The 24,997-nt window shown below is 49.7% G+C and overlaps 4 protein-coding genes; 3 read left to right on the top strand and 1 right to left on the bottom strand.

Annotated features, from left to right (window-relative positions):
• Positions 1–130: 130 nt before the first annotated feature.
• Positions 131–2,720, top strand: CHC_T00007367001 (hypothetical protein). XM_005710958.1 is given in 2 exon segments: positions 131–2,536; positions 2,537–2,720. The coding sequence occupies 1 exon segment, from the start codon at positions 131–133 to the stop codon at positions 2,534–2,536; it is 2,406 nt and encodes an 801-aa protein (XP_005711015.1). The 3' UTR covers positions 2,537–2,720.
• Positions 2,721–14,041: 11,321 nt separating this feature from the next.
• CHC_T00007368001 (hypothetical protein) lies at positions 14,042–15,506 on the top strand. XM_005710959.1 is given in 2 exon segments: positions 14,042–15,319; positions 15,320–15,506. The coding sequence occupies 1 exon segment, from the start codon at positions 14,042–14,044 to the stop codon at positions 15,317–15,319; it is 1,278 nt and encodes a 425-aa protein (XP_005711016.1). The 3' UTR covers positions 15,320–15,506.
• Positions 15,507–15,609: 103 nt separating this feature from the next.
• On the bottom strand, positions 15,610–17,727 carry CHC_T00007369001 (hypothetical protein). XM_005710960.1 is given in 2 exon segments: positions 15,610–16,278; positions 16,279–17,727. 1 exon segment carries the CDS (start codon positions 17,725–17,727, stop codon positions 16,279–16,281), a length of 1,449 nt encoding a protein of 482 aa, XP_005711017.1. The 3' UTR covers positions 15,610–16,278.
• Positions 17,728–18,077: 350 nt separating this feature from the next.
• On the top strand, positions 18,078–19,172 carry CHC_T00008650001 (Diphthine synthase). XM_005710961.1 is given in 2 exon segments: positions 18,078–18,998; positions 18,999–19,172. The coding sequence occupies 1 exon segment, from the start codon at positions 18,078–18,080 to the stop codon at positions 18,996–18,998; it is 921 nt and encodes a 306-aa protein (XP_005711018.1). The 3' UTR covers positions 18,999–19,172.
• The last annotated feature ends 5,825 nt before the right edge of the window (positions 19,173–24,997 follow it).

A 24,997-nucleotide genomic window follows, 5' to 3' on the forward strand; every position in this document is an offset into this window, starting at 1 on the left:
CTGGGTTGGTACAGTATCAATCGCAACCTTTCTGGCGATTGATCCGAAAAAAAAAAAGCGTTCTGATTCGATGTATTTTGGTAAGAAAATCATTTTATTGTGAGGTCGGGCAGCTCTATGCAACCCCTGTATGTGCCCTTGGCGCTTTCCTTCCGAGTTTGGCACCCCCCTGCGGAGTGCGCAATTTCGTTTATGGCTAGTCGTTCGACGGATTCTTTTCTCTTTCCTTGCCTCACCCGAGATGCAAGCTTTTGCATCGCACGTCCCGATCGCACTCAACGCACATAGCCAACGATCTCGAATCTCGCCCCTCTCTGAGGTCATCAAGCCTCCTCGTCTCCCTTCACGAACACGTTGCCGCTGTCAGTTGCAGATTCCACAACCCGTCGCCTCTGATTCATCTCCTCTTGCTAATTCTGTCGAGCAAGATCTGCAAAATGGTCAGCTTGAAGTTGCAATTACTAGGATTGAAGAGGCAATCTCCAACCAAACAAAAGAACAAGAACCAGCCTTGGTCTACCACTTCTTCCACAGCTTGCTCTTCCGGGCAAGCAAAGGTCGGCAATGGCATGTTGCCCTTCGAACATTTTATGCCATGGAGTCCACGGGCTTATTCTGCGTGCGCTCAACATCCTGTCACCTTTTCACTGTTCTGACTCGCGCTGGAAGGATCAAAGAGGCAGAAAAGGCCATGAATGCGTTGTGGAAGACATACATTGTTCTTGCAGATGGCTCACAGAAAGAACTGAAAGGAGGCCAACTCCAACGTCGTCAACCGGACGAGAAAATGGTCACAAACATGGCCAACTCAGCGGTCGAACTCGGGCGGCCTGACATAGCTGTCAATGCCCTGCAGAAGATGGAGAAACACGGAGTGGCATTTACGGTATTTACAGTAAGCGTCTTGATAAAAGCACATGGCAGGCAACGCAACGTAGAGGGCGTTACCAATGTTTTGAATGGGCTTGTCGGTCGACGAATCGAACCTGATTTGATTGTGCTCAATACCGCCATCGATGCATACGTGCGCTGCGGAGAAAAGGGAAAAGCTGGTCAGGTTTTACGAGATATTAGCAAACGGGGACTCGCTCCGAATGCTTCAAGCTACAATCCGATATTGCGAGAAATCGCGCGATCAGGGAAACTGGAAGAGGCTCTGAATTTACAAGAAGACATGAACCGTCGGGATATTAAACCATCGGCATATACATACAATGCTCTCATCCAAACTGCCGTCACGGCGAGGCAATGGACGCTGGCAACTGACCTTTTGATCGCATCATCCGCTGCTGCGCAGAAGTGGAGTCGCAAAGGTTCACGCTCCAGGGGGGAAAACTATGAGGATTCTGCAGCAGCTGCGATGTCCAAAGATGTGGCCGTGGGATTCACGACTGTGATTTCGGGCCTAGCGCTCAACGGCGACATCAAGCGAGCTGGGCAGCTATTAGACTATATGGTGAAGCGCATAGAGGAATCTGGAAAATCGGCCAAGCTCGAAGCCGAGATTGGGATTGCTGTCAGCGCCATTCTTAGCGCTCTATTGGGACAGAATGAGGTGGTGCGGGCGTGGCGGCTGTTTCGCTCTGTACGCAAACGATTCAGTATTTCTCTACCACCAGATACATACAACGCAGTTATTCGCGGGCTTGCACGCCGAGGGGAGGTCGCGTACATGGATGCTGCGGACTATGTGTTTTCCGAAATGATGGAAGCGTTCAACGAGCAACGCTGTCGTGAAAACGAGGACGACTACCCCCTGCCAAAGGACGTGTTGGGGTCAACGCGAGGGGCGAAGGCGACACCGCAGGACATCACGCTGGCATACAATACATTGATCGATGGCCACTGTCGTTGCGGAATGGCGAGTGCTGGAGAAGGTCTCCTCGAGGAGATGGAGGAGAACGGGCACGTGGCAACGGTGGTGACGTATACAACTCTAATCAATGGATACGGGAAGGAAACTGACCTGGTGTCGACGCGGCGGATCTTCAAGCGTATGCGTGAGCGCGGGATTTCACCTGACCGGGTCACTATGAACGCGTTCATCGGAGGGTGTGTGCGGTCGGGGGACATGGAGCTAGCGTTGCGTTTGTTCGAGGAGATGCAGCGGGTTGGGAGCCGGGTGTCACCTAACCTGGTGACGTTCTCGGCGTTGATTGCGGGGTACGTGCGGCAGAACAAACGGAACGAGGCTTGGGATATGTATGAGGAAATGAAAGGACTGCAGATCGTACCGAATGAGCGGCTACTGGATCGGATGATGGCGGCTTTCGTGTCGCCGGATTTGAAGCCGGGGCGGGGAGAGATGGATGACGGGGAGGAGAATGTGCACGAGGCCGATATGGAGGAGGTGTTGAATCTGGGGGAGCAGGTGGAAGGTAAGCTCGAGGTTGGGTTGGAGGGAGACGTCCTGCGGAAGGAAGGGTGGACATCGCAGAGAGCGACGATTTTGTTGCAGGATATGGAGATCTGCAGATGCTCAGAGGTTAACAAGAAGAGGTGGCGAAAAGCCATTTCTTCATTATGGGTTTCGTAAGGGTCCTGAAGACATTCGTATGTACAGTGCTGGCCAAAATGATAGGGACACACCCAATTTGCATTGCTGCAAGCTCCTTTTGCCCCAATCATAGAACAGAAGGTGCTCTCTATACATATTGGTCGTGCTAACCACGATAAAAAAGACGGTTTTATAAAAGCAAAAATAGCCTTGGAACTAAAAAGCCAAACGTGTATAACAGTTTCAGTCGTAACTCGACAACTACAGTGCTGGCCAAAATGATAGGGACACAGGCTATTCGGGCTGTGGCAGCTCCCTTTTGCTCCAATGATAGAAGGAAAGAAGCTCTGTACACGTATTGGGCGAGCTAAACGTGATGGAAAAGACTGTTTTATAGAATAACAAAAGCCTTGGAGCTATAAGGCAAAAACGTGTTTACGGCATGGCCATAATGATAGGGACAACAGAGACTAACTCGCGTTTTGGCGCAAAACGCAAACTGCGTTCCGCCGAAAGGCGTAAAGGCCATGCTAAGGCTACACTCGAGGGGTCTGCAGACGGTTGTGCAGAAAACAGTCGGTTGGTACCTCGGAGAAATAGGAAGAGGGAAAGTCCTGAACGAGCACGAAAAAGGGGCTTATCGCTGGTCTTAAGGCGGTAGAACCATTCGAGACATCGCTGCTCGTGTGCAGCGCTCCAAGAACGTAGTTTCTAACTTGTTAGAAGGAAATCAGAACGCAGAGGACTACATACAGACATTACAAAGTTATTTGCTACCGTTTATTGCTCAGGAGCTGGACGTAGGATGGATATACATGCATGACGGAGCTTCTATTCACAGGGCACATCGGGTCAGGCAGTTTTTGAGAGGGAAGACGTGCCGGTTATGGACTGGCCGGCAAAGTCCCCGGACTTAAATCCTTAAGAGAATCTCTGGGGTCTGTTGGCACGTGCTGTATACGCTGGTTGTCGTCAATTTGACAACGTCGAAGCGCTTAAAGAGGCCGTTTGGGAAGCCTGGGATAACATCACAACGGAAATACTGAAATCCCTTTTGGGGTCCATGCAACGACGCTGCAGGGACTGTTACCTTTCCGAGGGAGGTGCTACGAAGTACGGAGGTGAGTATTGCGCATACATGGGGTCCAGATATTGGGGTAGAAGTCTTGTCCCTATCATTATGGCCATGCCGTAAACACGTTTTGCCTTATAGTTCCGAGGCTGATTTTTGTTCTATAAAACCGTTTTTCTATCACGTTTAGCTGTCCCAATACGTGTGCAGAGCCTCTTTTCTTTTATCAGTGGAGCAAAAGGGGGCTGCCACAGTGCGAATAGCCTGTGTCCGTATCATTTTGACCAGCACTGTACCAGCCAAATTAACGCAGTCCAGAGTTTCAGTGACCATATCTTTGAATCTACCCGACCATTTAAAGCCCGTTATTGGCTCTCATGAATCACTATTCAGTTTTGAAGGGACTGACGTGGCCAGACCAAAACCCGGCTTGGCGTGGCAGAGCAGTGGACGAAACACTCGACCTCCTCAAACATTTCAAAAAACAACATTGCTTCAATCCGACACGGCGCAGGCCCAGTCCAACCTACCTTTTTGGATTTTATTCGATTGTTTGGAAATGCTCAAACTGCCCCAGTCGCATCTTCAACCCTCCTCTTGCACACTGCATGCTTTTGGCGGAGGCGACGTGCATCCCTACTCAATCGCAGACGCTTGCGCCGCTCGTGACGCACATCAGCGAGCTCCAAATAGCGTCTTCGATCTGCAGCTGGCTCACAGATGTTTTCCGTTACCGTGCTCTGGGCAAAAGAACGCCTCCGAACTGTTTGACGCCTTTCCTCTCTGGTTTTTCGAGCGTCGAGGACTACCTGGGAAGTTAAATGGACTCCTGTGGAAGTGCGGATCCGAATTGTCCCCGATTCTTCCACGTCCGCATCACGCAGCAAAGACCGGCTGCGGTTTAAAAATGACCGCTTCAATTCATCAACTGTTGGGTTCTGCGCACTACTGTTCTCTTGCTCGTCGAAGAGATGCTTCAAAGGTTCAATATCAGTTCCCAAAACAACGGGATCCCAAATGCCACACTTGCGAAAACCGGACCGGATATTGCTGACGGTCATGCACTTTTCAAATGCCTTCATGATCATTGTCCCAATATCAAATGCATTAAGTAATGACTTGATGCGTGCCGCCCGGTGAATTTCTGCCTGCAAAAATGACTTGTAGGCACCAAAAACTGTAACGTCCAGCGGCTGGAGGCGATCTGAACTGTGAGCCCGTAGTGCGATGACAAATGTATTATTGTCTCTCAAAAGTTTGAGGGTGTAGTACTGAATATGCGCTCCATACCCATATGGGTGGAAGCTTCTCGATATTTTGGATATCCAAAATAACGAGAAGCTTCTAGTTATTTATACGAAGATGACTAGTTTCGTCCGCAAAGCTCCTCGCCCACTGCATCATGATCGGTGAGTCTACCCCTGGCACCTCTCGATAAAACAAATAGCATTCCGGCAGTACAGCTGTGAGGTCTTGCCAGTGGCCGCACACCTTTCGATAATACGGATCTTGGCTCGGGTAGACAATTACTGGCTTGAAAGTAGACCCAGCGGCGGATACGACTGGCATGATTGTGACCCTGTCCAGTTGGCCTTTAGTTCTCAAATTGCTTTGCTGCAGCCTCTGTCATGGCTTCCCGATACCCTTTCTAAGACTGCGCCCCACCATTCGAGCGAACGACGAGCCAGACTGTTCTACATTGAAAATACACCTTGCATCGCGGATATTGCACCTGTCAAGTGCTGCCTGTACACGGGCAATGTGCTCCGTGACAGTGCTGGGGGTTATCGCCAGCAATCGTTTGTCCTCTACGACCTGCACCGATGAGGTGCGCAGTCCATGGCGCTTTAGAATATTGTTGGTACACGTGTCTGATGGCCGGCGATCGAGCATCTTAATTCCTCTGGATTCAGCCGGCGGAAGAAGGTCCACATAGGTCTTGATCAGGTCACGCACACATATGCGGGTGAGAGGGGTGTTGTTTTCAGCGAAGTCCTTGATTGTAGCAACGATGGTCTCTTCATGACCAAGGGGCAGTAGCGATGGGCGACCCGGAGACCTGCGCTCAATGTGGATGTCGGAAGAACTTTGCGTCTGAGACTCGAGGGCTTTTACCAGCCAGCTAGCGTATGCACGCCTGATGATGCCGGAACTGAGCTCGTGTTTCAGAGAGAGTTGACACCATGTCAAGGCGTGAGCAAAGCGGTCATAAATGGCCTGCTGGGGGCGTCTATGGTCTTCCATTTTGAAGAATGGATGTGGAACGAAGACCCTCTTGCGTGCCAGTCACGAGTCTACTTTGGCAAGTCGGCACACCGGATTTATACCATCATGGACTCATTGTAAAGAGCGCACTTTCCGCCTGTAGGTCCAGTTTGAAATTGCCGCGCAAACTTGACCAGCTTAAGACAGCTGTCCGTCATAAAGAAGGCCACACTAGTGTGGCCTTTTTTATGACGGAGTCCACGTAGAAGCTGTTTCATGGCAGAGAGCGTTGCAAAATGATATTGTAATGCCACATGTCGCGTTAAAAAACCTGCCGAATTGAAGGGGCAACTGTTACGGCGTGGCCAAAATGATAGGGACAGAAAGGACGCGCTCGTGTTTTGGCGCAAAAAGCAAACTAGGTTCCGCCAAAATGTGAGCAGGCCGAGCACCTTCTGCGGAGCGACCTGCAGACACTTTTGCAGCAGAAATACGGTGTAAAGATCAAAAATATGGGACGGGGAAACGCTCTCAACGAGCATGAGAAAGGCATCATCTTTGGGCTTTCTGAAAGCGGTAAGACGATGAGAGACATCGCTTCATGGCTGAAGCGCTCTAAAAATGTCATTTCAAACTTCTTGCGTGCGCTGGGGAGTATGGGAAGAAAAAAGCGCCAGGAAGATCGACAAAACTCTTTCCTACGGATAAAAGAAGGCTGCTCCGGGCGGCTTCTCACTCAACCAAAGGCTCAAACACTCTACGCAAGGAGCTAAAACTCTCTGTCTCTGCAAGATCTACTCGCCGCACGCTTCATAACGATCATAATTTTCAGTTCAAGAAGATGATCGCCGCTCCAATGATGTTCCCACGCCATCTTTTCGCACGGGAACTTTTTGCAAGCGAGAAGCTGACCTGGTCTCTCGCCGAATGGTACAGTGTCATCTGTTCCGACGAGAAAAATTCAATCTTGATGGACCAGATGGCTTTGCCTTCTATTAGCACGATTTAAGAAGGAAAAGCTTATGTTTTCGAAGAGGCAGGGGGACGAGGATTCAGTCATGTGTTGGGGGCTTTTTGTGGGGAACATAATGCGAACTGGTATGTCTAGAAGGAAACCAAAACGCAGAAGACTACATTCAAACTTTAGAGATTTATTTGTTCCCATTTGTTGATCAAGAGCTCGTTTCAGGGTGGATATATATGCATAACAGAGCGTCGATTCATAGGGCGCATCATGTTAAGCAGTTTTTGAGGAAGAGGAAGTGCCGGGTATGGACTGGCCCGCAAAGTACCCGGACTTAAATCCTATAGAAAACCTCTGGGGTTTGCTGGCTCGTGCTGTTTACGCGGATTGTCGTCAGTTTTCTAACATTGAAGAGCTGAAGGAGGCTGTTTGGGAAGCCTAGTAAAATATCACAACAGGTACGCTCCAATCTCTTTTGCAGTCAATGCTGAAAGGAAAGATGGACCTCTGTCCCCCCTCTTTATTGTTCTGAATCGTTAGTGTCCGTCTATGTACCCTTCTCGGTACTGTACCACCCTACTTGGTTGGATCTCCCCAGCTCACCCTGGGTGCGCGGCGCCGTCGGACTTACAGTGCCTTACATCGCTTAGATTCCAGCACCCCTCCTCGGCGGCGCGCATATTAAAATCACTGTCTCTCTCACAGATCGATTCCCCTCCTCGGGCAAACACTAGCGCGCATGTTAAATCACTCTCTCTCACGAATCGCTTCCCCTCCTCGGGTAGACACTTCAAAGCTCGTCCTTGAGCTGACCGTCAGATTCAGCACTATGCGGCGCCCCTGTCGCGTCCACTGCGCCTCCCTCGCGCTCACAACGATCACCATGGCACCTAACTCGTGCTCGGTGTTCTCGTCTCCGTCTGTCCGATTCTCGAGCACAACAATGAACCGTTTCCTCCTTGCTATATTTCACCGCGTCAATCTGGCACGCACGCACGTGGGCCTCATGTCTTAGTACGAAACCGAAATATGAGCCTGTGGGCCGTGGTACGGAACAGAAATTGGTTTGACATCTAGCGCATGTCTAGGTTGGTGTCGGTGGAATGGCCGAGGATACGGGCTGTTGATACGTGCTCTTGACTTCTGCTTCTCCTGGTCCTAGTTGTTTTGGAAAATTTCACCTAACGTCTGCATGTTCATTTTAGCACGAAGTTTGTGCAGGACTCTCCATGTAACTGATTTTGTCAGCATGTCGGCAATATTTTCGGAAGACGCAACGTAAATCAAATCGACTTGGCCGGTGCGTAGGAGATCCTTAACGTGATGCATCTTTATGTCAATATGTTTGTTTCTTGCCGTCACCTGCTCGTTTCTGGCCAATGCTATGGCCGCTGTGCTGTCCGACTTAATGAGTGTCGCGAGCATATGTGAATTGGTCTGGTACGGAGTTCTCGTGGCGATTTCTTGTAATAGGCGACGGATCCAAGTGACCTGTTTTGAACAAGACGACAGCGCAACATATTCAGATTCGGCAGAACTCAGAGCAATGACAGTTTGTCGTTGGCTCTTCCAGAAAATTGGTCCGTCATTGAGAGTAATTGCATATCCGCTTGTCGAATGTCGAGTATCTTGACATCCACCCCAGTCGGCATCGACATGCGCTTGAAGTGATTGCGGTGTGATGTTGCCGCGTGGGAAATGTAGACCGAAATCGAGTGTCCCGGCGATGTATCGCAACAATCGCTTTAAGAGTGTCTGATGGCGGGACGTCGGTGCGTGGACGTGGCGTGCAAGGACGGAGACTGTGAAACAGAGATCCGGTCGTGTGCAAACTGCCAGGTATATAAGTTCGCCGATGATTCCTCGGTATTCGGAGTGTTGTGATTGTGAGAGGATGTGTTCTCCGTGACGGGCAGTAGTAGTATCAGCGTTGTACGGCAAGGGGGCCCATACTGCATTGCATCGCTCGAGGCCACATTTTGACAATATGTCACTTGCATATCGCTGTTGACCGACATGGATTCCGTCTTGGGATTCTGTAATTTCCCATCCGATGAACGTGCTCAACTGTCCGAAAAGTTTTACATCGAATGTCGCGGAGAGCTTGTACTTTATCCGTTGTAGCAGTGATTTGGAGTTGGAAATGAACATCATATCGTCGACGACAACGACAATAATTACGAACTTGTCACCAGACTGCAGTAAGAACACCCTTTTATCCACGTTTGAGAGTTTGAAGCCCCAAGATAGAAGGGTGGTGCATAACAGTGACCCCCAAATTTCCCCGGCCTGTTTGAGTCCATAAATGGACTTGAGTAGGAGACATACCATACCGGGATAAGCTTCTTTTCCTGTGGAGTTTGTAGGCTGCTGCATGATGATCGGGACGTCGAGGTGGCCGTACAAATATGCGTTTCCGACATCAGCTCCTTCGACAATGAGGCAGTTGCCGGCTGCAAACGCGAGAAGGAGTCTTATCGCTTCATGACTGGCTACGGGCGCATACGTGTTAAGTGGGTCGAAGTCGATGTGTGGTTGCTGCTTATCTCCACGGATGCAGCAGCGTGCTTTTGGCAGCAGCTCTAAGCCTTGAGCGTCAAGTTGCTTCAGCTTGAACACCCACGTAAACGGGACGGGGTGCATGTCCGCGGTACGGTGCACATACCGCCAGGTATGGCGATCGACTAGAGCATGGTACTCGCGATCAATGGCCTGCCTCCAGTCTGGGAAGGTGATGGCTTCAGCGAACGAGCGTGGAAGGCGTGGGTCAACGCGCAATGAGCGCTTGATGAATGTCTTGTGTCCACGGTGGTGGGATCGTTCGGCTAGATTGGTGTATGCGTAGGCGTGAAAGGCTCTCATGAGTACCTCTTCAGCCTGTCCGTCACTGTTGTTCAAGCTCTCAATCTCACTTTGTCGAGCATGTCCGTCTAGGAGAGACGCAACACCAGGGAGCTTTTCATGACGATATGGTCGGAAGTCCTGTACTGTAGTCAACATGATCGACTTGGTCTCAGGAACGTAGATTCGAAAGAGAGTCTCGTCACTTTCCATTCCGACGAAATGTCCATGCATGGAGCGTGCAAGGAACTTCTTGTTTGGGACCGTCTCCGAGCGGTATCGAAATGCAAAACCGGGCTGTCCAAAGACGGGGACCTTGTTGAAGTGTATTCTTGTGTGCGGATACCAAAGAAGAATTGGTATGTCACCTTGAATTCGAGTGGACGGAAGACGGTTGCGGAGCCAATTGGCGTGGTGCATTGCCTCCGCCCAAAGAGAATCCGGCAATTTGGATGCAAATAATAGGACTCTCGTGCGTTGCCAGAATTCCTGTATCAGCCTTTCTGCTGTACCGTTGCTCTGATGCGCATACGGCGGTGATGGCTTGAGTTCGATCCCGTTCTCCTTACAAAATGTTTGCACTTCGCCGCTCAGATTCTCACCGGCACCATCTAGACGTAACTGACGTAGGGGGAAACCTGTCTGTCGCTCCGATCTCATCTTGTATTCGGTGAGAAATTTTGGAAGGTCTGACTTCTTCTTTAAGAAGAACACGTCAGATTTTGCGGTGAACGAATCAACAAAGCAGAGAGAGTAAGTGCTCCCAGCAGTTGTGGGCGTGACCGGACCGGCAATATCGGCGTGCACAAGTTCGAGCGGAGATACAATGGTTGTCTGTGCTCGCCTAACAGGTGCCCTACGTGCTTTTCCGAGTTGACACGGGACGCAAAGCATATCTTGCAACGTTTTTCGAGGGAAATGTGGTACATCCTTGAAGAGTTGAGCAAGTCGGAGGTACCGTGAGGGACTGGGGTGTCCCGTGCGGTAATGCCACTCAAATGGTTTGCTTTGAGAAAAAAATGGTGTTGGCTGGAATGAGTTGTGATCAGAAGAGCGAAAAACCGTCGTACAAATAATGCAGTGGCCTGAGTTGTCCGGTTCCGGCTGTGCAGAGCAGAAAGCAACTTCTCGCTGGTCATTGGAGATGTTCATCTTGTACAGTCCATGTTGCGATTCGGTCTCGAAAACAACTCTTGATGTTCCAGCTAAGTTGACACTGCAGTGACTAGTGCCTTCATCTTTGGTGGCGAATAAGACGTCAAATGTCTTAGACAGCCCGTGTACAGAGATGATGTTCTCTGCAAAGGTCGGTACATGGTAAGCTTCCACGTACATGCCACCGTGAAGAGACAATAAGACCTCACCAATTCCAACGATCCTACTTGTTCCAGAAGCGGAGATGACTTCCTCACTGAGACGACGATAGTTTTGAAAACCCTTTTTGGAGTGAAAGAAGTTATGTGTGGCACCGGAGTCAATGAGAGCATCATTGGTTTTCTTTGGGCTAATGGACGCAACTGAAGTGCGGTATTTGATCCTTGCCATAAACCCCTGAAAAGAATTCCCATCGTTTGAGCTCGAAGGCGGATGGCGAAGATGATATTGTTGAGCGTTGGCTTGCGGAGGCTGTCCGCCCTGTTGTTGCTGTGGTACGAAACCTTGACTACCATTGACTGTATTGTTCCAGGTGTTGCTCATCGAACGGTGACGCTGTTGATAAAAGGAGGGACCAGAAAATCGAGAAGAAGGCGAACGATTCTGTCCGAACATGCGACGACTTCCACGACCACGGTATCTACGGCCGCGATCTGGTCCGCGAGCACGACCAAGGGAGCTGTTTCTATCCGCACGGTACCAGCATTCTGAAGCGAAGTGTCCAGATTTTCCACATACGTAGCAGCCGTCGTTTGATTGCCTATATTTTGTGATTCGACCGCCAGGAGGACGATCTTTGCGGCTCCTGTCTCCATTGGCAATGGCGGTGGTAGCCTTCGTGGATGATTCCAAGCGAGAGCTGGACGCTCTCATGCTCTTGCGACGGGAAATTTCGGCATGCATAGCTTGCACAATTCTCTCAAATTCGAGATCCTGGACTTGCGCGATCATGGCAAAGCCGCTAAACGATTCTGGCAAAGTACGAAGCAATTTTGAAGCTTTGTCCTTATCGGACAATTCTTCGTCATAAGTAGCGAGTTTGCTCAGCAATTCAGTAAATTTGTTGAGGTGTTCATCCCAGCTGGACCCTTCTTTGTAGCGAAGATCATCCATTTCTTGACGAATATTAAGAATGGCTTGTGTGTTAGAAGCCGTGTAGATCTTCTCAATCTCATTCCAAAGCTCCTCAGCTGTGCGATCGTCATCGTCGACAATAGTCCGAACTTTTGCAAGTGGATAGTCTCCAAGGGAAAGAACGATAATACTTTTGGCGCGGGTCATCATTTCGAACCACTTCTTGCGGATAGCAGGCGTATTGTTTGCGGGCTCTTGATTGAAGCCAAGAAGTTCAGCATCATGACGTCGAATATAGGCGTAAACTCGACGCTTCCAAAGGATGTAGTCGTCTGAGTTCTCTAAACGAGGTAGCCTGCCAACTGCATCATTTTCTCGTTCCGTAGGCATTATTAGTATCAGCACAAACCGTCAAGAGCTACAGAGAGAAGGTAGTTTCCAAAGGAATAGTAGCGGTATCTGCGATGCTTCCATGAAAGGAAAGATGGACCTCTGTCCCCCCCCTTTATTGTGCTGAATCGTTAGTGTCCGTCTATGTACCCTTCTCGGTACTGTACCACCCTACTTGGTTGGATCTCCCCAGCTCACCCTGGGTGCGCGGCGCCGTCGGACTTACAGTGCCTTAAATCGCTTAGATTCCAGCAAATGCAACGCCGCTGCAGAGAATGTTACCTGGCTAGGGGAGGTCCGAAAAAGCACTAGACGGAGGATCGCGCATCCTTGCGGGCCAGAGCAGGGGCAAAACGTCTTGTCCCTATCATTTTGGCCCCGCCGTATCCACGTTTGGCCTTACAGTTCCAAGGCTATTTTTGCTTTTATAAAACCGTCTTTTTATCGTGGTTAGCACGACCAATATGTATAGAGAGCACCTTCTGTTTTATGATTGGGGCAAAAGGAGCTTGCAGCAATGCAAATTGGGTGTGTCCCTATCATTTTGGCCAGCACTATACAGTAGTGTACTGTACAATGTACTGTTAAAGATTGGGTGAACATAAGGAGCTCATTCGGGATATAGTAGTGGTTTGGGGAGCTGAAAGATGGTTTCTACGGAAGGAAAGCGGTGGCACGTTTTTTCAGCACAAAGAGCTTGCTCTTTGCTGCTTCTCTTCTTTTGTTATCGCTGCATTTATCGCGCTTCAGTACGTATCGCATCGCTTCTATCGCGTACACTCCGCATTGCGCTCTGTCGCTTTTGCATAACGTCGTCTCGCTGCATTGCTCTTCGTCCATGCTGCGTTACACGTCTCTAGAGGCTTTGGTTCGTATCTGATCGCCGTGCTGCGCAAGGCATTTTTGCATTCAGGTCACCTCATCCCGCCGGATGAGCTTTGTTCGCTTGTACACTTACGCTCCTTGCTTACCGCCATTGCTGAATACTCTTCAGCATTTCAACATTCATATTTGCCGGGCTCATTTGTTTCTTGCGTCGCGTCCGTTCCGCTCGCAATGCTCCCTCCACTTCCTTTGTCCGCTTTGCTGCATCTCGCCGTGGCACCATGACGTTGTATTATTGCTGAAGGCGTAGTGACGTATTGGTATCCACGCGCTAACTAGATCCAATTTTAATGATCTAATCCATGTACTCACGTAATGCTTACAGTATATCAATCTTTTGTAATTGTTTCTTCACAGTTGCACGTGTCTCAATGTTGCGCGTGTCTCTTGTGGATGCCGTGTCATCGTTGTATACGTTAGACGGACAGCATATTATTATTATTATATTTATTATTATTATAGTACACTGTAATGCACTGTTGATATAGTGTAGAAATACTGTACGGTCCAATGCGCCACCCGCCACCGGAACATCCAACATGGTTGTTTTGACTACGGCTGCAATCAGAAGGCGTTCTACCACTAGTTTAGCGCAATAATTGGCACGCGTTGCTGCTCCGTGAGCATCAAGACCCTTGACGGGTGGTGGGCAACGGATGGCTGCCAGCACTCGCCAAAATATCTCGTACACTTCACTCCGAGATCTCCAACCGCCGCATCCTCGCTGAATAATCCCCCCCATGCCATTGGCCCGCAAACCCCCAGGTGCAAACCCTCAGCCCCCTGCCACCCCCCCCCCCCCCCTACCCTTCTCGCCCTCAGATACCCCTCTCCCCCCGTCCAGACTATTTGCCCTTTCCAGCCTTGACTGAAGTCTCCCACCCTCCCCCGCCTACCTTCTGCCCGCATCCACATCCTTCCCCTTCCTCTTCCTTCTGTTCACAGATCCCGACCAGCCATGGCCCCCGCCGTTGCCTTTTCGCCCATGCCTGTTCCCTCTTCCCCCTTCCTGCGCACCGTGCCACCCCCGACCCGCTTGCGAATCCCCCCGGTCATCCGACGCGCGCGCCGCACCAGCATGGTGCTTGCAGCTCCCAAGCCGATCACTTCGGTCGCCCCCGCCTCCTCCAAGCAAGCCAGCCCCGTGCGCCGCCCGTTCAACGACGGCCGCTCGGACCTCTCCGACGGTGGCCTCCTGGCCTACTTGAAAGAGATCGGCTCAGTCGACCTGCTGGAGGGCCATGAAGTTGTCGAGTGCGCACGCCACGTTCGCCTTCTCCTCCACTGGGAAGGAATCAAGCGCGAGCTCGACGCAGCTCCCGTTCCGAAGGAGGGCGGAGAGGCTGAGCCGTGCGACGTCCCTATCTCCGCCAGGTATTCGAGGGCCACTAAGGATCGCGACTCTCCCGCAGTCAGGAGCGCAAGCTTGCAGGAATGGGCTGCCGCGTGTGATCAGGATCCGCACCAGTTTGAGGCCGATTTGAATCGGGCCAGGATGTATAAGGATAGGCTTGTGCGCGCGAACCTACGCTTGGTCGTTAGCATTGCGAAGAAGTATTCGAATAATGGCATCAGCTTGGCAGACTTGATTCAGGAGGGAAGCTTGGGCTTGATTCGGGGCGCGGAGAAGTTTGATCATACCAAGGGCTTTCGCTTTGCTACGTACGCGTCGTGGTGGATTCGACAGGCGATTCAGAGAGCCATCTCTGATTCATCGCGCGTCATTAGGTTGCCGACGCATGTCAATGACATTGCGAAGAAGGCAAAGCGAATTCGACGTGATTTTGAAAGGGAAAATAACCGGCCACTTACGAATAGCGAGCTGGCACGCATGCTTGAGATTAAGGAGGAAAGATTGAGCTTTATTTTGAACAAGACGTTGGAGACGGATACGGTGTCCCTGGATGTGCCGCTGTTTGGGAATAATTTTGATCATGGCAAGTCGGTGTCACTGGGAGATATGATTGAGAACCCTACCGCGTCTCCGGAGGAAGCAGTGTCGGCCGGATTGCTCCGGGACGACATTGAAAACGTTTTGCTCATGCTCACACCGAAAGAGCGTGAAGTTTTGCGCATGCGTTACGGCTTTGATGACGGCAAGAGCAAGAATTTTGAAGAGATTGGTGCTATCTACTGCGTCCCACCAAATAGAATACGCCAGATCGAGGCCCGCGCCATTCGAAAGTTGAGACACCCCAACTTTCATCGCTGTCTCATCGACTGGAGACTAGAATAAGCAATGGTCTTAATCTACCGACACGTTCGCGTGTCCAATAGTTTGTTTTGCAGCCCGTGTCATAGAAGTAGGATTAGATGTTTATACCGCCACGTTCCAACTTTTTTTTTTCTATTGGTTACAATTCTGCAAAAGTGAACTGGGTCACATTGCATGCAAATCACACCCTGGCATTGCCGTACCGAGACTCCTCTTCTTTGCCCGTCATATCCACGTTTCCCCCATGAGTCTGACGTTCACATGTGGGAAATAAGGCATGACAAGTCCCGTCGAGGGGTACGGGGTTCCAATTTGTCGCACATAATACAGACTTCGCTTCCTATGTGCTGGTTCTCGTTGTTTTAATTCAGAGCACACTCGATTCTTCAACTACTTTCCCCAGCTATCATGTTTAGCTTCAGGCGATGCAAGCAGCTTGACCTCGAGGTCATTTTGAAGTCCGGCACTTATGGCGCTTTCCCTCAATGCGTCTGTGCAGAAGGCAACAAGATGCGCCCCTAATTCCTCCTCACTACATTCCGCTCTCGAATCCAGGAGCACATAGCACAGCACAGTGGAATGCCGCAGTGATCGTTCTCGTAGTAATGCGCGCGATTTATCAATAATACTGAGTGGCCAAGCACAATACCAGTAATGCTTTCAACCAAACTGCTCTTCCAGCGCATCATGGCACACGTATCGTCTAGTAGACGACAAGTCGAAGGGAAATGTTGCAGAAGAGACGGTAGCTTGCATTAAAGTCTGGACAAACATCACCTCCTTCTCCATCACTCAGTCATTGAAGCCCCTGCTATCATTGACTATTCCCAGACAAGAAATTACGTTTGGTTGCCTTTCAGAGCTTGTAGCTTCACTGAACCCTACGCCTTTGTAAATCGCACAAGGCATATATCATTCACTTGAAAATCAAATTTGGACAGAGGAAACTCATGCTGAGGATCCTCAATACATCTGGGCAGCTAACCTCCATTTCTCAGGTCCTTCCTGAGCACTCTTACTGATGCGCGAGAGTCGACAGAGTCGTTCGCCGCACCAGGAGGGACAGTCATATTTGGTCCTTTAGGCCGACCGCGTCCAGATCTGGAACGTCCCGATCCCCCCCGTGGTAAGCTCTGCTTGGTAAACGCAGTCGGGACTCCTGATGTCCCGCCGTTTGGATGACCGCCGGTTTTGGGAAGCGTAGGCAAGTTGCTTGTCAATCTAGGTTCAACGAAATCACGGCGGGGCTCGGCGTTGCTTCCGCGCTTACTATCAATCGCCGGACTCCCGATTCGCTTGGCTGATTGCATATCTTCTTGCCTCTTAGCTGCGTTAGCGATCTCCGATGCTCGCGCGCGCTCTCGCTGTTTCTTTTTCCTCATCGATGATGTCACTTTCCCCGGTGACTCTGTCTGCTGCTTATGAGGCGAATCACTTGGATGCGGATGCCTTGCCTTTCCCCTCGCTGCCCTTGGTGTAACTTTTGTGGTCTTCTTCCTGTTATCCCTCTCTTTCCGTCTGGCACGGACATCCTCCATAAGTGGGGTGCTTAGCTCGGAACCGTTGACAGCCAAGGCGCCAGCCTTTCCTGTACTGGTCGAGACACTAGCAGAGGTGTTATCCCTCTTTTGGGTGTCGCTCGGGTTGCTTCCTGGACCCCTCGAAAATATGGCGCTGGTCTGAGCAACTGTAAGCGCATTAGCGCCGGAAAGCTCTTTCTTGGTTTCATCCTCGAGACGGGCGACGAAAGCCATGTAGTCGGGATCGCGCTCAATTGTGCCATGTAGAGGCAAAGGCTTGGTTATCTTGGTGAGAGGAGGAACAGGCTGCCAGGGCGCCCTCTCAACACGTGCAATAAAGTCATGATTCTGAGAAGAGGGAGGGGCATTAGGATCTTGGAATTTGATGCCATTGAAAGTTTGAGTAAAGGCCACGGCATCATCCATGTTGACAAATGCAAGATAGGCAGTGGCATGGCGAGTAACCAGCCTCAGGCGCTTGACGGGGCCCGATGCAGCCGAAGCGCTTCCAGGGGCAAAAGATCGCCACACGGCTCTGCTCGCACCTGCGGGGTCTGCAATTTCTGCGAATTTGTCAGCAGTGAGGGTGGGCGGCAAGCGACGAACGACGAGCTTGACGGCAACAGTGGGTGCGAGATTGTGAGGAGCGTTTCCATTGGGATTGTAATTGGCGGAGGAGGGGTTGCCGCGACGACGGCCACGATTCTTGGAGCGAGGACGCGGGGAAGGGGAGGTTGAGAATGCGTTTTGGCGGTTTGGCGAAGAATGGGTACGAGGGTGGTGAGGGCCGTTAGCGGGGCCGGGGCCGGGGCCGGGGCCGGAACCAGAGCCATAGCCACGGCGACGACTCGCGCGTGAGGAAGGCCCCGGCGGGGGACGGTTGCGGCGCGGTGGCGGCGGACGATCCATGTGGCGTCCGATGCATTTGTCTCGGAGGGCGGAAGAGAATGTCGACAGTTCACACTGTGGGAAACTGTCCGGACAGCTTGGTGCACGGTTGAGTTGGCTCGAGAATGCAGCAAACGGTTGACACTAGGACAAACTTGAAAGACGCTCTGAGAACGTTCTGAGACGGCTCTGAGACGGCTCTGAGACGGTCCTTCGCATTACACCATGCATTACAGCCACCGATCGGTCGCAAAGAAAAAAACGTGGCCCCGATTTCGTGCCTCCTCTCCCTCTGGCACACTCAATGCTCGCAATTCACCCGCAGCGCTCTTTCAGAATCCCATTTGACATGTCTCCTTCGCCCCTCAACGATGTCTCCTTCGCCTCTCAACGAGGATCCCTCTAAAAGGGCTTCCTCAGAGTTTACTGCTCCCTCTTCCTCTGGCGTCTTGCATCTTATCGGACTTGGCCTTGGCGACGAGCGCGATGTCACACTACGTGGCATGGACCTCATTCGTTCAGCAGGAGTCGTCTATCTCGAAGCATACACCTCAATTCTAGGCGTTTCCGCCCCAGCGCTCGAGAAGGCTTACGGCCGTTCTGTCTGCATCGCAGACCGCGAATTTGTTGAAGAACGTGCCCAGGAAATCCTCACAAATGCCCAATCTCAACCGGGAGGCGCCGCATTCCTCGTTATCGGTGACCCTTTTGGCGCAACGACACACACAGATCTCTGGCTTCGTGCCAGAGAGAGAGGTTTAAAAGTTAACGTTGTGCACAATGCCTCCATCATCAATGCTATCGCTGTCACCGGCCTGCAGCTCTATCTCTTTGGACAAGCAATCAGTCTCTGTTTCTGGACTGACACAGACCGCCCGACGAGTTACTACCCAAAGTTACTCCAGAATAGAAGAAATGGCTTACATACCCTTTGCCTCCTCGATATCAAGGTCAAAGAGCCTTCCCTGGAAAGCCTTGCTAGAGGGAAAAAACTTTATGAACCTCCTCGCTACATGACTGTCAACCAGGCTATCGACCAACTGCTAGAGATTGACTCTATTCTAGAGGCCGACGAGCTTGTGGAAGATACGATGGCTGTGGGCGTCGCACGGATAGGCCAACCAAACCAGCTAATCGTTTACGCATCACTGGGCACTCTACGTCAAACTGACTTCGGGCCGCCCTTGCACTCTCTGGTCATTCCGGCCCGAGAGCTTCACTTTCACGAAGAAGAAGTCCTTTCATGGTTCAAGCCCAAGTCTCATGACACAACAAAGCCTCAAATTTCATGAGATAGCCTTGTGATTGTTTTTTTTTAATCCAGTCAAGCAATTCAAACGCCATGACAACCCTTTACCGCAGCGTTTGTCTATTGTCGCGGCCCATGGGATATTGTCTAAGTCCTATCTGCGCCTTTCTGATTGCTACGCCACACGAGTAAAGGCCCCTTTCAGCGCCACCGAAAACCCGAAGCGGTTGAAGTCATTCCGCTGGCACCTTGTCTTGAAGAGTCACACTTGTAAATGCCTGTCAACTCTGGCAAGATTTATCGCCGTGGCGTCCTGGAGATATTGAGTGGAATGACAGGAGTACGTGGGCCCCGGTGAAACGTTCTCGGACACTCCTCTACACACCTCTGCAAAGCGCTCAGCGCTTCATACAACATGGGAATTTCCATCGTCGCCACCTGCGCACCTTCTCCTCTCCCCCCTGCCCTCCTGGTCACCTCCTCACTTGCTGTAGTCAATTGCCCATGGTATTTTTCAACTTTCGCTTTGAGATCTCGGTTCTCTTCGCGCAGAAACGCGACATTGGTTTCCAACTCCAAGACCATCTGCTTTCGCCGCATTCTACTCTTTTCGGCCGATTCTCGATTTCTCTCTGCTCGTAGTTTCTTCCGTTCTTCTAAAGAAAGGTGGGAGTTTGCGCCGGCCTATCCCAGGATTCATGATGACCCGTAGAATAGTTTTTTGTCAAGTGAAGTAAGGGAAAAGCCATGTCACCAGCAATGGACGAAGGCAGGATCGCAAGTATAAATCAGAGAGCAGGCAAGTCGTTAGTGTGCTGTCAGGGTAAGTCTTGCTTGTTGGCTTTGTACGTATGCTAAAAGCTGGGAAGTTAACATACCTTTCTCCTACCGCTTAATTTTTTCTTCAGTGCCTTGTCGAGTCCCAAGGAGACCGGTTGAGTCTCTAGTACAGCCTTTGCACCGCGATTGATACCATCTTTCACTTTTTCTCTCTTTTTCTTGGACGGTTTCACAGGGATATTCTCAGTCTTTAATCGAGAATCAATCTCTGCAGTCGCAGTGGTCGGGCAGTCGACTGATCCAAGTACGGGTTGAAGTTGCGAATATTGTTGCTTTTGAAAGGGCGGCGGTTTCTGTTCTTCCGGTGGAAGCAGAAGCAACTGATTCGAGCATGCAGGCGGGGCGTTTTCTGGCGATGTGGAAAGCGTCATGGGTGTGACGTCTTGCCATCCATTTTCTGAAGCAAACGGACTAGACGCAAACGCCGCGAACTCGTCATCGAGCATGACACTTTCAGGAAGTGCAACTAGTTGATCAAGGGAGAGGGGCTGCGTGCATAACGGCTCCGCTGTTATTGCGCCAGGGTACGAGAGCAATGCGGTATGCGGGCGAGCTTCGCTTGGATCCTGCTGAGGGCCATCGAAATCCCTACTATCGGAAAGAAACGGCACTAGACATTCTTTGTCCAATGGAAGCTCGCGGTCATCGCTAATGTTGCGCGGAGAAACCTCACCTAGAAGATCCACAGAAAAGAAACTTTGGGGCTGCAACAAAGCTGAGTCTGGATCCAAGTCTTCAACCGTCATTTCTGTCGGTTCTACATCTCGAGGGCTCTCTCGGAACGCAGTCTTATTGAAGCCAGTACCAACAAGAAGATCCATATCAATATCTTCGAGAGTAACACAATAATTCATCCCATCTGAGTCTGTTCTGGCACCCATATCCTGTTCGTTCATGCTTGTTCCTGCAACTTTTGTAGAGATCGAACTTCTAGTCAGGTTTGAGAACGCTGGTAGTCAGTGGCAAAAGAGCCTTCTCCCTGCAGTTCGATGCGATGAAAGTGATGAAGAAGTCAAGGGATACTCTCTCTCCAGTCTTTGATTCAAACGTCACAATAATCTGTTTTGTGTTCAATACCGTGCAGAACTGAGAACAATTTCTGAGAAGCTAAGAAACAAACCGAAGCTTTCAGAGTTTCGTTTACTTTCACCTTGTCTATAGGTTTATTTGACAGCTCACGTGTCGAGCTTTGCGCAAAGGACACGAAATCGAGATATGGCGCAGGAAGCGATTGCGAAAAAGAGTAGCATATACACAAAATACCCCCCCAAGTTACACGAAATCACGAGGAACTGGTATGCTAAGGGAAACCAAGAAAAGGACACATTCTGAAGCTGTTGCGTGCGTTTTAAACAATACTAGCCTTCCATTTCCATAGTAAAGGGAAATGGGGTAGCATATCTTCAGACACTTTAAAAAAATGATGGGGAAGCAAGAGGATGGCGTCCGCTTAAAGTTTGGTGATGATTTGTAAAAAAAAATGAGGCTGTTCCTCATCGGAGAGAACGGGGGGGAGGGCATCAGCAACCTTTCCCGGTGGTAAACTGCGATTCTTGCCATACCAACAGCAATTTTTGCGTCCCCTCTCAGTCCTAAACGGAACTTTTACAAGCATGACAGATGATCGTGTTCATAATTTTGAATCGGACGGGAGAGCGTCCTCTGCATTGTACGCCTACATCAGGGCAGATGTTTGATTACTTCCCAAACATATTTCCTCTGGAAATACGCACACGTTTGCGTCGCGGCATAAAGATATCTTCATCCGCTATGTCGTGATGAGAGCATGATGAGTTTCCACTCGTTTGGTCATCGCCGGAACTGAGAGGGAAGTTAGCGAGACTCTTAGATGCTTCATCCTTCAAACGATCGCAAACTGCATTTTCATCTCTCGGAAAGAATTCAGAATCATCTTTTTGTTCGTGTTCAAGTGTCATTTTCGGCTCTCGTTCCTGTCCATGACCTGGCAGAGAGCGGTCGCTGCGATTCCCAGCCCTTTTCCTCTGAAGAAGAAATGTGTCAGGTGCAGAGATATGCTTTTGAGGGGCGTTAGTTGCCATGGTTCTTCGACGCAAGGGAAAGAGGAATCAATTTGTGAAGTGAACAATCACTTAAGTGGAAGTTTCTAGGTAGGCGTCCATTTTAATACTGAGATGCCTTACTTCATGATAGATGCGAGGATAGTCGTCCCCCAAGGTCTGAACATGCCCAACTTGCACTGACATGCCGTGATCTACAGCTTCAAATCTGCCGGCCCCGGTCGACATGCGTTGGTGATGAAGTATGGCATTCCTGCGAACAAATCTCGTGACATTCCTGTACCCTCTTTGTCTATGCATTTCCTTGCTCAATCCCAGGGGAAGAAAATTCCGAGTTCGCGGCATCTTTCGTTCAGCTTCTGCGCGAAGAAATTGAACGAGATAATGCAGCGGAAGTGGGACCAGCGGAGATGGGAACAGCGTCTAAAATGCGCACCCTCATCATTTTTAAGAATGAAATGAAACGCAAGTTCGACTATGAAATTCCGCCGGGCTTCGTCGAAGAACTATTCCACAGAATGGGAGTATTTGGCCTCCTATCTAATTTGAACAATTTATTGAGAAGAATGTATAGTTAAACTCTCTTTCGACAGGCCAAACGACTAACGTGTGCGAAATCCTATATATCCAAGACAATTATTCGCGCCCTTCTTACTTCAGTGCTGCGATTTTTCCGTCTGAAAGATTTTCTTGCCCGGGTGCTGGCGACATTATCATTTCGACAGTTCGACTTTTCGCGTTTGTTCTGCGTAGATATTTTGTTGATACAAATCAGATGGCCAAACGTGTTTATTGCGCGACAGGCTGAAGGAGAAACAATTGGGACGCATTGGACTATTGTAGCATCGCTGAGAATTCCTTCCTTTACGTTGTTTTCCCGGTACGCTAGCTGGTCCATGTTTTGTTTGGTGTATTATCTCAGACCTTTGGTCAAAGCACCTCTGAAGATCTATTCACTGCGACGACATGCCCTTTATTCTCCATGCTTTCTTCCGTCCAGATCGAAAATTCAGACTGTCTGTATCTTTACTCTAAGGTTTTCTAAATATACAATACCCACAGCATGGACTGCGACGGCACGGTGAGCGTATGAATATTATCACCACGCATATTTGTCATGCTTTTCACACGCTTGCTAATTTATTGGGCCTCTATATGATATTCCATGTGTCTTTGGCTCTGTCTTCTCCGATAGAAACATGCACTACAACGGGTTTTACCTTATATACTATGGTAAAGATATAGCAAAGTTCCAACACAGCATTGTGGTAGGTCTCTTTCGTCATAAGTGTATTTGAATAACAAAGTCCGCTGTTTTGATACGGAACGATCCTTCATGTACTACCCAGCATTCACAGCATACGAAATCCCTGAGCAACTTCTTCAACCTTTTTCTGAAACCTTACCACAAAAAAAGATACCATTTCGACAGAGCCTCAATTATCTTGACGAGCACATAACACGATAAACTTTCGTGCTTTCGTCTTACACATTTTGTAATTCCGAAGCATTGCCACTGCACGTCATATAGGCTGATCTTGAAAAGGATTTCCTTTTAAGATCCTGTTTACCCTTTGCATTGTGGGGCAATTTGGTTCAGGGAACATCTTCAGCATCCCAATGTTAGCTGGATGGTTTATGTTGGAAACAACACGAATAATTCAAAAAAATAATCTGCGAAAAGTTCTTGAAGGTATTTATGGAGTCAAACACTGATCGAGTTAGTCACGCACCCGTAGCGGCTGTTACGGTACGTGTATTTGGCCTCTGCCATACTACAGATTGTTCTGGTTCTTGCATGAAATAGGTCACAGTCTATCCAATAGTGCTGTTGTGACGACAACCTGGGCAAGCATTTGCAAAATGTTAGTCTCCTCCTTGAGCATATATTCGACCATTAGCAACAAATTATAAGACAAGGTTTGGGGGAAACATGCAAACAGCGATTGCAATATGAACTAATGCCGTAATTCATAAATTTCTACATCACATTTGTGATTCCTGCGAATCCAGAGACTAACATACGAAAACGAGATCTCTGGTACGTAGCAGGAACAAACACACTTTCGAACGAGTTTTTCTAAAGAATCAGAATATGAACAGGCAGTACTGCACTGACTTTGGTTGAATTTGAATTCATTTCGGACTTAGAGGTGCAGGCGAAGAAATTGTTGCTATGCAGTTGCGTGTTGCAGAAAAACTGTCGTTAATACTCGTGCCGCTCTCTATGGGCGAGCGAAAGGGAGTTTTGATTCTCGAGCGTACCTCCACAGAACTGACTGCTATGACTAGAAGTTAAATTTGCTTTCCGGTGCGTCTGAGATGGAGGCCTTCGAATCGTCAACGAGTTCCTTCAGCTCACAAATCATTTCCTTCAACTAATCAACTCTCGCCTTCTGCGGCCGGGTGTTGTATCCAAGGGCATTTAATGTTGAAACGAAGTCAGAAACGGTCGGGGCAGGGGCCGGATTTAGGCAGGGGTTTTTCGGTGAACACAGGTTATCATACCTTGCATTGCTGTTAGACACCTGTCCTAGACGGGGACGCGGCCACGAAGATGCCCAACAGTAAACGGATCATCCTTTCCAACAGACCCCACAGATCCTCTCCGTCCTACTCCAGTGACACGCAAGGGCACCGACACAACCACAACACAGCATGAGGGTCAGGGCAATATGAGGGTCAGGGTGAAAAGACGAGTGCAGATGGAACCAAAGGGATAGAATCAAATGAGTGTGTTATTCCAGGTTTTGAGGAAGTAATTGCCTGCTTTACGGGAGTGGAGGAAATGGTGAACAATTCGGGTATCGAGGATGCAGTTTGTCATTTGCGCCGTGCAAAGCGCGAGTTGCTAACTGCACACGCTGAGCAGAGTCGTTCCGAGAGGCGCCAGACGCTTGTAAACGAGTATTTTGTGTGACCCCATTCATTAGTGCAAGATGCGAGTATTGCATGTTGTTGGAACCTTGCATGGGGGTGTATTACTCGGTGTGGTTGACTGTACAGTTGTAAGATTCTGAGACATGATGTCGTAACTGGAAATGCAGTGGTAGGGGGTGAACGATACTACAGGCGAGGTGATACGGAACAATGCTCCGGGAAGGAATATCCTTCTAATGTCGTGTCTATTCTCCTTTTTCTCTCTCTTCTACAATCTGCATGA

Source organism: Chondrus crispus, genomic scaffold (assembly GCF_000350225.1).
Source record: "Chondrus crispus Stackhouse genomic scaffold, scaffold_71, whole genome shotgun sequence".
Classification (NCBI taxonomy): domain Eukaryota; phylum Rhodophyta; class Florideophyceae; order Gigartinales; family Gigartinaceae; genus Chondrus; species Chondrus crispus.

Excerpts from the sequence above, each read along its gene's own strand:
- CHC_T00007367001 (XM_005710958.1), top strand. The coding sequence starts at position 131 with ATGTGCCCTTGGCGCTTTCCTTCCGAGTTTGGCACCCCCCTGCGGAGT.
- CHC_T00007368001 (XM_005710959.1), top strand. The coding sequence starts at position 14,042 with ATGGCCCCCGCCGTTGCCTTTTCGCCCATGCCTGTTCCCTCTTCCCCC.
- CHC_T00007369001 (XM_005710960.1), bottom strand. The coding sequence starts at position 17,727 with ATGGATCGTCCGCCGCCACCGCGCCGCAACCGTCCCCCGCCGGGGCCT.
- CHC_T00008650001 (XM_005710961.1), top strand. The coding sequence starts at position 18,078 with ATGTCTCCTTCGCCTCTCAACGAGGATCCCTCTAAAAGGGCTTCCTCA.